Genomic DNA, 14055 nt, shown 5'->3' with positions numbered 1-14055 from the left:
GCCTCCACATCCGGCGCAGACCGGCCGCCCGGAGCTGGCTACCATGGCGCTGTGTGAGCGGGCAGCCAGCGGGAGCTCTTTGCTATGGCCTCGGGTGTTGCTCTTCGGGGACTCCATCACGCAGGTACCCACCGAACCCTCAGCTGTGTCTGCGCGTGTGCCGGGCGGACCTGGCGCGGTTCCTCTCGTGCTACGAGGGCCGTGCACCTTCGCGGGCTGGTGTGGACGCCCGGGCCAAGTCCACGTCTTTTCAGGGGGACCATGGGGGGAGACGCTTTGAGGGGCCGGGGCCTCTCCGAGTCCGCTTCCCGCAGCCTCCTGCGGGTTCTCCCCGAGGACACTTTGAACTTTGAGCCGACTAGTACGAAAAAGTAATCCTGTCATCTGAGACCGATTAACTCCCAATTAAGGAAGTTCCTCACAATGCCTTCCCTCTGGCAGACAGAAAACCCGCTTTCCCGTGGTTTTCTAATACCCAGGCTTGGCGTTCCCTAATAATTGACATTATTTAGGTTTTTGTAGGTGGCTGTGGTGGCACGTTGTTGCCAGAGGGCTGCCCTGTTAGGAAATTGGCTTCCTTGGTTTTCATCTGTGGAGAAGTGAGACGATAACACGATGTCATCTAACCCAACATAGCTGAGTTTCCCTGTATAGATAACAGATGTCTCTAATGTCAAATCACAGTAAAATATAGATAGTTGGCTCAGGTCCATTGATAAAGAAAACTGCATTTCCAGACAGCTACCAAGTGAAGCCACAGTGACCAACAAGATCCCTTCCCAAGCAAGGAAGGCAAGAAGCCCAGGGTTGTGTCAAGACTAGCCTGCATCTAAAGGGCGACCCGACCACTTTTGCCATTGTGTCTGGCTGTGTGGATAGTAACTAGCTTTTCTCTTCAGTTTTCTTTCCAGCCAGGTGGATGGGGGCGCATTACTGGCTGACCGACTTGTCAGGTGAGAACAATTCCCAGATTTACTCAGATGCTTCCTAATGGGCCTCGTGGGAAGAGTGGAGACACAGTGTGTTTTCATCTGTTGGTCCTTTCTCTCCCTCGGTTAAAGGAACACCAGGCAGGCACTTGGGTTCATCAAAATCAAGTTTGCCACCGTGTGAAATCAGGTGGCACTTGGGTTGGCCAGGGTGCCTGTTAGCCGGTCTCTAGCATTCTGTACTTGCCCAGATTAACATCTGTCAGAAAAATCCATTTTAGATGCACCCTGAGCCACCACAGACATGAACAGAATTAGCCCCTTGTATGGGATCCATATCTAACTGAGGGATATGAGAAGGCTGGGCAGGCTCTGAACACTGCAAGGAAGCCACTCTTTGCTCATAACCCCTTTTTGTTGTTGTTGTTGTTGTTGAAACAATTTTCTTTCAGAAAATGTGATGTTCTGAATCGTGGGTTTTCTGGTTACAATACCAGATGGGCCAAGATTATCCTCCCAAGACTAATTAGTAAAGGGGGCAGCAAGGAAACTCCAGTGGCAGTTACCATTTTCTTCGGTGCCAATGATGCCACACTCAAAGGTAAAGGACATTTCTAAACTGACTTTGTTTTTCCTGGACTCAGGCTAACCCATGTTTATATGTATCTCACAGTCGAGTTTCCCAGAGAACAGTGCATTCCCAGGGCTTGCCTACATGGGTTTCTCTGGGCTTTGATGTGGTTACATTTGGCTCAGGTACTCCAGGCTCGTTTTCCACATGGCTGCCTTGCTGGCCCACCTGCAACTACTTTTCCTTTGTTCCTGTACTGGAGTGTACTCAGTTGATGCAGTTGGCAGCGGAGGGCATGCACTCACTGGTGAAAAAGGAATCTTTTTGTTAGAGACATCATCTCCTGTAGCCCAGGCTGGCCTCAAACACACTAGGTAGCTAAGGCTAGTTTATCCTCCTGCCTCTACCTCTCAAGTGCTAGGATGATAGGGGTGTGCCAACCTGGTTGACCCGTTACTGGTATTTTGGTTAATGGGAAAAATTGCATAAATTACACATGTTACAGAGACTGACTGACCAGGAACACATCTAATCACCAGCAGCGGCCTAGATGGCAGTCTCGTGGATAACTTTGTTTCTTCCTGTGGTTTGCATAGACTCTGCAGAGAGCTCTGCCTGTGTGCTAGCCTGACTGGAAGCAAGCAAGCCTCTGCAGTCCGGTGCAGTTTTACATAGCTGTCCTGAGAGGCAGAGCCTCTCATTCCCCTTATTTCCCGTGAGGACATGGTTAAGTGACTAGCCAGTGACAGCCAGGGTGGGAGCTGGGGCAGTCTTATATGTCACAGCCTATAGATCCAGCCTTACTGACAATAGGGAACCTAGAGAAAAGACCAGCATGCTCAAAAGGCCCTAGCCCATCTGAGGCCCGAGCTGTGAGCGAATAGCTAACTGGCTTTACAGGGAGGGAATTGTTTTTCTTTGTGTCTTCTGGTTCTCAAGTATTTATAAATTTGCAAAAAGTCTATTCCTGCCTGGGCGTAATGCTTGTGGTCTCTGCACTGGGGGGGGGGGGGGGGCTGGGATAGAAAGATGTCTGCAAGGTCCAGGCCATCCTGAATCAGAGTAAGATCCTGTCTCATCGTGGTGGACATCTTTAATCCCAGCACTTGGGAGGCAGAGGCAGGCAGATCAGTGAGTTTGAGGCCTGCTTGGTTTGAATCCCAGAACAGGCTTCAAAGCTACACAGAGAAACCTTGTCTCAAAACAAACAAGCAATAACAATAAGACTCAGGAAGGCCTGAGGATGTCCAAGAGTAGGTAGACTGCTTGCCTAGTGTGTACACTGAGCTCAGTTACCTTCCCAGCACTTGGGAGGCCAGCACAGGGACAGTAGGATCTCTGTGAGTTCCAAGCTATCAGGGCTACATAGTAAGACTCTGTCTTAGCTAGGTAGTGAATTTAGAACCTGTCTGTGCCAGAAACTGTCTCAAAGACCAATTTTTTTTTAACAAGTGAAAGGAATACATATTTGCCTTATTTGTTGTTTCTCATAAAGTGTTCAGACTGAGGTGTACATGTCTTGAACAGATGAGAACCCCAAGCAGCACGTCCCCTTGGATGAGTACAGTGCAAACTTGAGGGCCATGGTGCAGTACCTGAGGTCTGTGGACATCCCTGAGGAGCGAGTCATTCTCATCACCCCACCCCCGCTGGAAGCAGCCTGGGAGAAGGAATGCATCCTGAAAGGTGAACAAAGCATGCTTGGCCTGTCACAGCTGCTTGTGATTGCTGGGGGCTTCCATTCCAGGGCCCCGTCAGCTGGAGTGCCAACTCACAAGCTCAACGCCTGTTGTCCTACTCTAGCCTGGTTTATACAGAGTGGGGCAGGGGTCCTGGTGTAGGTCAGGAGGGCATCGTTGTCCCAGCACCGTCTGTAGTTGCCACTTCCATGGTGCACACAAAGCCCACTGCCAGCCGAATCTGGGGCTGTCAGGTGCTCTCCTCTGGCACAGGGAAGGTGCCTGCAGCCGAGCTCTGCAGGTGACCCCTTTTTCAGCTGCTAGGAGCTGCTCCCGTCTTGCCTCCTTTGGCAGTTGGCGAAGGGAGTGATGGTAAAATCCCTCCACTTTCCTTCCCTGTGTGCCTTGTCCCTTCAGCATGGTCACTGTCATGCTGGCACACTTGACTGGAAAGGTGTACTGTGTACTGTGGACTTTGTCTCCGTGGCCTGGATCCGAAGACGGTTTGACTGGGACACATTTAAATGGCTTTCAACACAGGTCAGCTGTCAAAACTAGGGGAAAGTAGATCTTTTCCTGTCCCCCACCTGCACTTTGGAGGTTGTCCCCAGCTCTGGCCCTAAGCTGGGTGGCTGGCCGCCTACCCTGGGTAGTCTCCCGCCCTCATAGCCTGGGAGGTGGGCTGCATGTACTTGACTAAGTGTGTACATTTTATACTATAATGTGCATGAATGCGATAGTTATGGCGTGTATCTGGAAAGCCTCAGGATGGCTGAGCATGTTGTTTACGGGCACAGCGTGTGGTAGCAGGCTCTGGCAGTGACTAGTCTCTGCAGGCTGTCGACTTCTCTCACATTACTGCAGTGCTGTTGGCTGCTCAGTGGCAGTGTGTATGCCATGGCCTCAACATTTCCAGCCATGTCCCTTACCCATCTCGTTGTGATCTGCTCTCTAACTGGTTCAACTCTGCACCCTGACCATCTTAGAAGCTTCTAGATGCCACAGCTGGCTGCTTCTCCCGCTCTGCCCTTTGTCCTCCACCGTGAGAGCAGGGCCACTGTCGTAGCCCCCCAGGAAGGCTGGCATCAGTGGCACTTAGAAACGGTCTAGTCACTGTAGTTCCGTAAGGACCTGCAGTAAGTTTGCCAATGATGTTCTTTGTCACCAACAGGTTGCAAGTTAAACCGCCGTAACTCAGTTGCCGGTGAATATGCTAATGCGTGTCTACGAGTGGCCACAGACTGTGGGACCGGTGTCCTTGACCTGTGGACCCTGATGCAGAAGGACAACCAGGTATCTTGGTTTCCTCAGGCCTCTCAGGGTTACTGGGATCAGAGGAGAAGCTGTCCTGGAAGGGTTCTTCAGATGGGCGTGGTGAGGTATGCCTGTAATCCCAGAACATAGGAGGTGAAGGTAGAAGGGTCAGTTCAAGGCTAGCCTGGCTACATAAAACCGTGTCTCAGAAGACATAAACATCAGCCATGCTTTTCACCAAGAAGGGCATAAAGACTGGGCAGCCAGAACCTCAGCTAGAGGTTACTCTAGAACACAACAATGGCCAAGTTTGTGCAGGGCAGAGTTCAGATGAAACAGTGACATACCTTCACTAACAAATCCACAGCTTAAGATGCCGTTCTAGTTGAATTATTTTGCCTTTAAAACCTGAAGACAAATACATATGGAAAAAGCTACTTGTCAAGTGCAGCCAGCCACTCAGGAGGGCAGCTGGATGGTGTGTACATGCACTGACAGGACAAGCTGTCCACATATTTTTTTGGCAGCATTATCCACATTAGGACAAAGTAGAACCGAGCAAGCAAGCACCTGTCTTTCTGTAGACGACTGAGTAAACCCGAATCCAGAGTCCTGGGCAGCAAAGAGGCCAAGTTTGATGCCTAAAACATGAATAAAGCTGATAGGAAAGGAGGACTCTAAAGTCACATGCAAGGTTTCAGCTATGTGACATCCAGACAAGGCTGCAGTGACATGTTAGGGTGAGGACAGCAACAACGGCAGGTTCCACATCCTTCCTGGTCTGTAGCATATAAGCAGCACAGTCAGACAGAGACACGTTTGTTTTAGCCCTTCTATAACAGGGCCTCACATATCCCAGGCTGGCCCCGAACTTGTTTTGTAGCTGAGGGTGGCCTTGAATTTTTTTAACGCCCCACCTCTGCCCCTGGAAGTGGGTTGCTGGGGTTACAGGGGTGCACTGCCAATTTATGGGGTGCTGGGGACCGAGCAGTGCTAAGCAAGCACGCACGCTGCTGAGTCGCTTCCCCTGGCCTACAGTGTATCCCTTAGTAAAATGCTTCTTCTCTGGGGGTATTCATTCCCTGGTGATGCTGACCCAGGGAGGAGCTGAGGAGTGGAGACTGTTGTTTGAATTGCTTATCGACCCATTCTACCCTGGCTGGTTCTGTTCTTCAGAGCTGTTTGGTTTTTGTATGTAGACAAAAGATATATGAATTGCTTATCGACCCATTCTACCCTGGCTGGTTCTGTTCTTCAGAGCTGTTTGGTTTTTGTATGTAGACAAAAGATATAAAGTCAGCCCACGGTCCCCAAACCAGATGCTAAACTCCCCCACCCACCTTTCTCAATCCACCTCTCCTCCATGGGCCTGGAAGGGTCTGATGATGTCACAGTTGACATCACTCCTCTCCCTACAGGACTTCTCATCCTACTTATCAGATGGCCTGCATTTATCACCAAAGGGAAACGAGTTTCTGTTCTTAAACCTCTGGCCGCTGCTGGACAATAAGATCTCCTCTCTGCCGTGGCTGCTTCCTTATTGGAACGATGTGGAGGAAACAAAGCCTGAGCTAAGTCTACTGGGAGACGGAGACCATTAGTCAGCCTGGGAAACCTTCCCAAGTAGGAGCGGTTCCTGCCATTCATGGGTACCACCTCAGTTGTTAATTCACAAACATTCTAAGAACCACTGTTCATCATGTATATAACCTCAAACTGATGATTCATAAATACCAAGAAATTGAATATTTTTCAAGATTTAACTTCTGTTCATAACTTTTTTTTGAGACAGGCTCCAAAGCAATACAGAGAAACCCTGTCTTGGAACTAGCTCTGTAGACCAGGCTGGCCTCGAAATCAGAGATTCACCTGCTTCCCGAGTGCTGGAACTGAAGGCGAACGTCACCAATGCCCGGCCTGTTCATGACTTTTTAAGTTCATTGGTGTTTTGCCTGTATGTTTGTTTTTGTGAGGTTGCCAGATCCCCTTGAACTGGAGTTACAGATAGTTGTGAGCTGCCTTGTGGGTGCTGGGAATTGAACCTGGGTCCTCTGGAAGAGCAGCCAGTGCTCTTAACCACTGAGCCATCTCTCCAGCCCCTTGCTCAAAAAACCCACTAACAGTTGCCAATGTTAATAATGTATTTTTCAGGCAAATGTTATTCTTGACCCATTTTGTTTTGATGGTCAGTATTTATTGACTGAAACAGCAACAGACCACAGCTACAGAATATACCCTGAGCAGCTTGTTAATACTGTACATGGAAAAAAAAAAAAAAAAAAAAAACAACAATTCTGATTTGTTTAAAAAGGGTCAATTTTATAAAAAATGCTTTTCTTATATTCTGCCAAGAACTTTGATTCATACATACACCCACACACCCCATTCACCTTATAGAAAATCCTCAAAATATAAGGCTATCATGGCTAGTTAAAAGAGCAAATACCACAAGGTACATGTTCAAGTATTAGTGTAACAGACATCTTCAGAGATAAGGCACAGGTTTGGTTAGCTGTCCTCAGAGTTTACAAGTTATCTTGGTTAAAATGTGTTGGCTGGTGAGCACATTTTAACTCTTAGAACAAATGCTTTTACAACTAGACTTTATAGAAATCATAACTCAGGGTAATGGTTTTTATCCTCCGCACAGTAAGTGCGCTGCATCCAGGCTCCTGAAGCACTAAAGCCGGAGGTCATGTGGCTGTCTTGCTGGGTCTGAAGATAGTTCTTCCAGGGCTGGGCCCCAGGTGGAGAGTGGCAGCACTGTCCAGAGCTGGGTCTGGTAAGAGCCGCTTGCTCAAGCTTACAACACCACAAATCACGTTCTTCCCGGCTGGGTTCTGAAACTGTATCAGCACTTGGCTTTTTTATTTTATGTGTGAGTATTTTGCCCACGTTTGTCTGTGTTTCATATGCATGTCTGGTGCCACAGAGGTCAGAAGGCTACCGTGTGGGTGCTGGGAATAGAACCGGGCACTCTTAACTGTTGGCCCAATCCTCCAGCCCAATATTGGTTTGTTTTGTAAGGCAGAGAAACTACCCTGTGAATGGGTCATCTCTAAGTTCTCGTGGCTATTACTGCACACCTCACTTGAAGCTAGAGTCTTCATCCTGGACAGGACCGTTCTTAGTCAATATGGCCCTAAGTGTAGACAGGACTTTATATCTGCAAAAGTTCCAGTGACAAGACAGGCCATATTTAGAGACAGTGTATACATACAGCTAGTTCCTCTGCTTTTACTTGAAGGCAAAACATAATAAGAAAGTATATTCCAGCTACCCTAGGTAATACCTGCCCAGTGTTTCACTGTGGCCAGGGGCCCTTGCAGTGTAGACAGACAGACTGTCCCCAAGCATCCGTGCAGCCTTATTTTCTACTTCTGCACCACAGGTCAAAGGAGATTTTAGATTATAAAAGAGAAAAAACCCAAAACCTGAACTTAGCCAGATTGACCTCACCCCTTCAAGGACCTACACCGGTTGTTATAGGAAGGTCACGTCACATGACCGGCATCCTGTAAGTTGCTTCATGTTCCTTGGGTTGTCACAATGTTTGGTTTAGCTCAGCTCTCTAGCATCTGCATGTGCCTGTCCTGGAGGGTGTGGCTGAGCACTAACACTCTGTCTCCTTGCTGTCTATGCGGTTCTGACGCTGCAGCTTAAAGGAGGCCGCCTTTTCACTCCTGGTGACAGGGTGGTCTGTGAGGTCCTCAAAAGACTTGGCAGCTGCACTACTGTTAGGGAAAGGGTCCTTCTCAAAGCCATCGTCATCCACATGCGAGTCTGTGCTGGGGTCTTCCTGGATGGTGTCCATCCTCTGGTGGTCCAGTTTTGGAGCCGCAGACACTGGCGGCATCATGGGGGCCGGTTGCAGGGGCTGCAGACGACCTGGAGTCTGGGGTGCAGGGAAAGGCTTGATAATGCGAACAGATGCCGAATCCATGCTGCTCAGCATCTCAATGTTCTGGAAAGGTGAGGAAAATGAATCAGAGCTCATTAGGCTGTAACCTTACCCCATAGTAGGCCTGGGCCGTGCTCAAGTGCTAGGTGAGGCTCCACCACGCAGGCGGGCAGGAGCTCCAGTGCTGAGAGGCTGAGTCACCACCTGCACTGTGAGGAAACCAGGGTTCCTCTCTAGCCTTCCACCTGAGCAAGCGACTACGTCACACCCAACCAGATCCTTCCCCTAGCACGGGAGGGAAGAGCTCTGCTCAGGCTGCTCTTTTTGTCTTCTGTGTATACTCACACTGTGGTGAAACAGAGATAGGGATTCATACTGCTTGTCCAGTTTCTTATCCTAGAAAGAACAAGTAAAAATGTCACTAAAACTAAAGGGAACCCAACCCTCAAGCAGTAGTGCTTCCTGGAGTGATCTAAGACCCTCAACTACATAGAGGCAGCAGGGAGACATGGCTCATCCCTGCAGTTGCCTAGCACGCTTGAGCCTTGGGTCTGTCTGCCACCCCTCCATGCACTACCAAAAAGAAACCCAGGGACAGGTTCACTAGCTGAGAACACACTCAAGCAGGCTATACCCACATGCTCCCAGGCAGGAAGTGCTGCTCTTCACAAACGGTGGCCTGGATACATGGAGAGGGGGTGCTTTAAGTCCCATCTATCAAAGCTGCCAGGGTAAGACCCCATCCATGGTGCTGGTGCACTGGACAGTTGGCAAAGGTAACTGCGGGCTCCCTCGGTCCTGACTTCACTACCCCAACCCATAGCCTTTCACAGAACTGACTCTTGATCCCCACACTATTTCTGCAGGAGGCTGAATGCTAACTGAAAGGGAAAGGCCCCACTAAGTAAACCACCATTCGGTTGCTTTACTTTGAAATCAAGGTCAGCTTCATGGTCCACTTGTATACCTTCTTTAAATGTGCATACAATCTACTCAACTTCACAGCATAAACCCTTGGGAGGGATGGTGCTGCTGTCCTCACTTTCCATCACCACAATGGCAGCTCTGCCTCAGTACAAGTGCCCCAGAGCCTTCGCACCCCATAAGCACTGTGTCCACACTGTGGGAGAAGCCAGGAGGCACCCTGCATATGTAAGGCACTCACTACCTACTCATGTAAGGTCAATTTTTTAAACTCAATTTGTAAAGTACCTGAAATTTTAACTTATTTGTAAAGATGTGGCCACCACACATGATAATGTCAGTATCTACACAGTACATGGGGATTCCTGAAAGTGTTGACATTTGCTCCCCTATAACCAAGTCAGCTAAAAAGCACTCATGTTGACTATACAAGACACAGGCCCCAGGCAAGTCCAGCTAAATGCTCTCCTGTGTTCAAAGTATAATTTGTGTTTTGTTTGTTTGCTTAAAAAACAACAAAAAACTATACACCTGTGGAGGCTGAGGGCCACCCTGGGGAGTCCATTCTCTCCATTCACCATGTAAGTCCTGGGGAAAGAACATGAGTGTACCTACTGTTGTGGTCACTATGGATCTGAGGATAGCCTCCTGGTCCTTCTGCCTCTATGTCCTGAGTATGTGGCCTACTGTGCCTAGTTTATCGGTGCTGGGGAGGAGGAACACAGCCCTAGGGAAGTTCTCTCCTAGCTGAGCTAAGCACCCAGCTTCCATTTTATTCAAAGATCGTCAGGCAGGCTTCGAGGTAAGCCATCTTAGAACACTCAGGATAGCACTGCAACACTTTATATCTATCATTCAGTTTGCAGCTGCTCAACATTTCTGTAAAATGTTTGATCACTTAAATTTAGACTTACCACACAGTGGACAAGAATGCTGAATGGAATCCAGAATAGCAAGGAGAAAACCAGGACGGACCCTACGATGTTGTCTGCCAAAAACTTTCCTGTGAATAATTCCAAACAGTGAATGTCTCAGCCATATACATCATGCCAGGCAGTGCTCGGGGGTGAGGGAACTAGAGTATTATTACCCTACTTCCTCTGTTCCTGGGGCCAACCGACCAAGCACAACATGCTTAAGATGACAATACTTTATGACCTGAAGGTTAGTTTTTTACAGCAAAATTCTCTAGTAGTCTTTTGCCATCTGCAAAAACAGACCCACCACTGGTAAACAATTCCTGCATCAACAGGGTCAACAGACTGAACCAAGTTCAGCTGGACCACTCTCTTCTGCAAGATACACAAGAGTGGCCCTGTAGTGAGTTTTGTCTTAGCCAACAAAATGTTTTTGAAGGTGTGTCTGGTTTTTCAGGACAGGGTTTCTCTGTGTAACAGCCTTGTCTGTCCTGGAGCTCAGTCTGTAGACCTGGCTGGCCTCAAATTCAGAGATCCACCTGCCTCTTCCTCCTGAGTGCTATGATTAAAAGCCTGGCTTTGAACCTTTATATTGATTATTAGTTTTTTGAGACAGGGTTTCTCTGTAGTTTTGGAGCCTGTCCTGGAACTAGTTCTTGTAGACCAGGGTGGTCTCGAACTCACAGAGATGCGCCTGCCTCTGCCTTCCAAGTGCTGGGACTAAAGGCGTGGGCCACTACCACCTGGCTTTCAAACCTTTGTTTTTATATGTCCTACCATGTGTCTGTGCACCATGTGAATGTAGTGCCCTGAGAGGCCAGAAGAGGGTGTCAGGTTCTCTAGGACTATAGTTACAGGTAATTATGGGTGCTGGGAATTGAACCTCTGGAAGAATGACCAGTGTTGTTAACCCTGGGCCATCTCTCCAGTTCCCAACAGTCATTTCATAACAAATGTGGTGAATATTCAGTCCTCTGATGCAGGATCACAAATTGTGAAAGCACACCCGAGTCACGGTGGAAATGAGCTGAGATCTTGGTGAATAATGGGGAAATACTCACTCACCGAAAGTGTTGATGCTCAATTGGTCAATGAAATCCCAGAATCGCTCAATTACATCCTGTACTCGTTTTTCACATTTTCCCTGGAGGGGAAAACAAACATGTTTAGGACTAACAAAGCCTCAGAAAAACAATGGGCATGTAAACAACTTCACATGGGGGGGGGGCCTACCTTGAACACTGGAAGGTAATTCCAGTATGAAGATACCTGTCATTAGCACTTTCACAATTAGTCTCAAATTTTTTAGTGCACTGGTGGGGATAAGGGTGTTTGCAGGGGCATCCTGTGTATCTCAAAACTGGGTCTGTCTATTTTCTGATGGCTAAGAATACAGGAGTGTGTTGCCACACTCAGCCTAAAAGTTTACTTTTAGAATAACCAGGATAAAGTTCAAGAAAACCGTCTTCCTCAGAGGAGCCAGTAAGAATGACAGTGATCATACACATGGTGGACAGGAAAGCCTTTGTATTGTTAGTACTTGATTTTGCCACCAGAGGCAATCCAAACACAAACAGGACCTTTTGATCTCTGTGACCAGTGCTTGCTTTCACTGAATATGCATAGATAGGGATGGTATAGGCGGAGTAGGCAGGTGTTCTAGGGTTACTGAAATTCAAAACTTAGAAGTCCTGGGGAGGAAACCTAGTTTTCTTTGTTGTTGGAGACCAGAACACTCTATGTGAGAGCAGGCTTGGGTGGGGCTTTATGGTAGAGACAGCTGACACTGAGCCCTGATTTCCTGACTTGGACAATTGTCACAGACCACAAAGCTGCTCAAGCTGCAATTCTGAAGGAGGCGGAGTAGGAAAGATGGAGTTTGCTTAAGCTACCTGAGTCAGACCCCGTGTATCTCTACAGATGCATAACCCCCGACAAGAGAGACTCCCAAGGTTACAGAAAAGGTGAGACATATACTTACATTCATGTCACAAAATCCTACTGTACAGGGCTTCCCTTTCCTCAAAAATAAGTTCTTTTGCTCTGCATCAACGTAGGGCACACACGGGCCGGAAAGGTTCCTGCAGCACACCTTGCATGAGTTGTCGGTGTCTGAAAGACAAACCCAGCTGACACAGGTGTCCACCACAGGCTTCTATGACTCCTAGTCTCTGATCTCACTCCCAGATAGTAAAAGCTGATCCTACCCCGGGATGAGGGTTTCAGTCAGAGTGCCTGCCTGCATGGTGGATGTGAGGGCCTGGGTTCTGTGTCCAGCATCATGAAAAATAATGGGGCCAAAACTCCATATTCACCTAACAGCTTCTGAATTCATAATTCCTCAGCTCTTCAAGTTAAAACTGGGTATGGTGGCACAGGCCTTTAATCCCAGCACTTGGGGATCAGAAGCAGATCTGAGTATAAAGCCAGCCTGGTCTACAAAGTGAACTCTGTCTCAAAAAGAAGAAAAAAAGTCTGATGATTAAAAGCCAAACTGTATTCTCTGTCCAAACCCTGCAGGTTTGTCCCTCTGACCCAGTGTTCCTAGCACCCTGTCAGTTCCCATCTCTGACTTCCCAGTGTAAAGCCTATCCTACCCTGGGTCAATGCAGCTATGACAGACACCACCTGGGGTAGAAGTCAACAGTCAGTACCCAGTGAGCTGTGTAGACTCAGAATGAAAAGCTAACCTGCCAGCCACAGTCTGCATTTGCTCTTGGGGGGAATCTAAGTTTATCTTTCTTCAGGAAAAAACCAAGAAGGACACAAAGCAAGCAGGGGTTCACTGTGACTGTGCCTTTCCAAGGCACTGCAAGCCTGTTGTCATTTATGCAATCATTTCCTGGTAGCTGTGCTACTTTACAGCATGCTAGGCAGGTGATCTGCTGCTGAGTCTGCTGTTGTTACAGTAACTGCCCCGCCCCCAGGAGGAACCATTCACTCCAGTGTATGATGCGTTCCCAGCCTCATGATTTAATGCTGATGTCTCTATATAGAACAGAGAACTGCCATCAATCCACCAGCTCCACAGTGGAGTGGGAATTTGGAGTCCAGCCAGGCCTCCCTTCAGACCTAGTGGTTCCAAAAATAAGCGCATGGGAATCCAAGGAGAACTATGAGGGTAGCAGTAAATAGGTTGCTTTTCCAGGCTGCCCCAACAGGATGAGAGGTTGGCAGACCTGGATGGCATCATCAGAAGTTCCACCCACAGGGCAAAACAGATAAAGGCACCGACTGCCACTTAAAAACCTGAGTTTGATTCCTGAGACCTACATGGTACAAGGTGAGAATTGAAACACCCCACCCCCAAGTGATCCTTTGATTGATTATTCATGCACAGGGAAGACACGTGCACACACAATTCTGAAAATCCCACCTAGAGGACTTAGACCCTGGAGAGAGCTTTAGTTAAATTCAAGGTGTTCCCTCATTGGTGCCATGGGAACAGACTATTGCTACCTTTGTGTTTTATGTGGCATGTGAGGTAGGAGGACAGTCCTCCCTCTCCCCTCAATGACTTCCCAGTCTACCCTGAAGCCAGTCTGCCTGCCACAAGTCTGAAATGGAGTGGGGAGCCAGGATCTGAGCACAGGGATCTCTGCCTCCTGAAACTAACATGCCTTGCTGCTTTCCACATCCTCTTGCTTGCCCCCCCCCCCTTTATGAGCAGCAAAGAGCAACAGACAAAAAACAGATCTCCTCCAGGGACAGGAGTCAGAAACCACTCACCAGCACACGCGCAAGACTCTAGTTCCTGCTCTCTCTTGCAGAAGGGGATGCATTTCCCAGCCTTGCACTTGCCAAGGTCCAAGCACACAGTGTCATCTTCAGCATCTCCTGGTGGGGGGCACTCACTGCTATTCCCTGGAGGCAAACACCA

General features: G+C 48.4%; 2 protein-coding genes across 2 annotated transcripts in view; one reads left to right on the top strand and one right to left on the bottom strand.

The window, feature by feature from the left end:
• The first annotated feature begins 10 nt into the window (after positions 1–10).
• Positions 11–6704, top strand: Iah1 (isoamyl acetate hydrolyzing esterase 1 (putative)). The gene is given in 7 exon segments (XM_051205951.1): positions 11–124; positions 900–923; positions 925–953; positions 1382–1530; positions 3028–3186; positions 4351–4472; positions 5852–6704. Coding segments are annotated over 7 exon segments (747 nt in total). The 5' UTR covers positions 11–43; the 3' UTR covers positions 6035–6704.
• A 27-nt stretch (positions 6705–6731) lies between these two features.
• The window catches only part of Adam17 (ADAM metallopeptidase domain 17), a 40770-nt gene continuing 33446 nt past the window's right edge, over positions 6732–14055 (bottom strand). The window contains exons 14-19 of the mRNA XM_051205949.1: positions 13905–14039; positions 12157–12287; positions 11241–11319; positions 10173–10261; positions 8680–8730; positions 6732–8397 (exon numbers count right to left, since the gene is read on the bottom strand). Of these exons, the coding sequence (XP_051061906.1) occupies positions 8047–8397; positions 8680–8730; positions 10173–10261; positions 11241–11319; positions 12157–12287; positions 13905–14039 (836 nt within the window). The 3' untranslated portion in view covers positions 6732–8046. The remainder of the gene's footprint in view (positions 8398–8679; positions 8731–10172; positions 10262–11240; positions 11320–12156; positions 12288–13904; positions 14040–14055) is intronic.

This window comes from Phodopus roborovskii, unplaced genomic scaffold (assembly GCF_943737965.1).
Source record: "Phodopus roborovskii unplaced genomic scaffold, PHOROB, whole genome shotgun sequence".
Lineage (NCBI taxonomy): Eukaryota > Metazoa > Chordata > Mammalia > Rodentia > Cricetidae > Phodopus > Phodopus roborovskii.
This window is presented reverse-complemented; position numbering and strand designations above follow the sequence as displayed.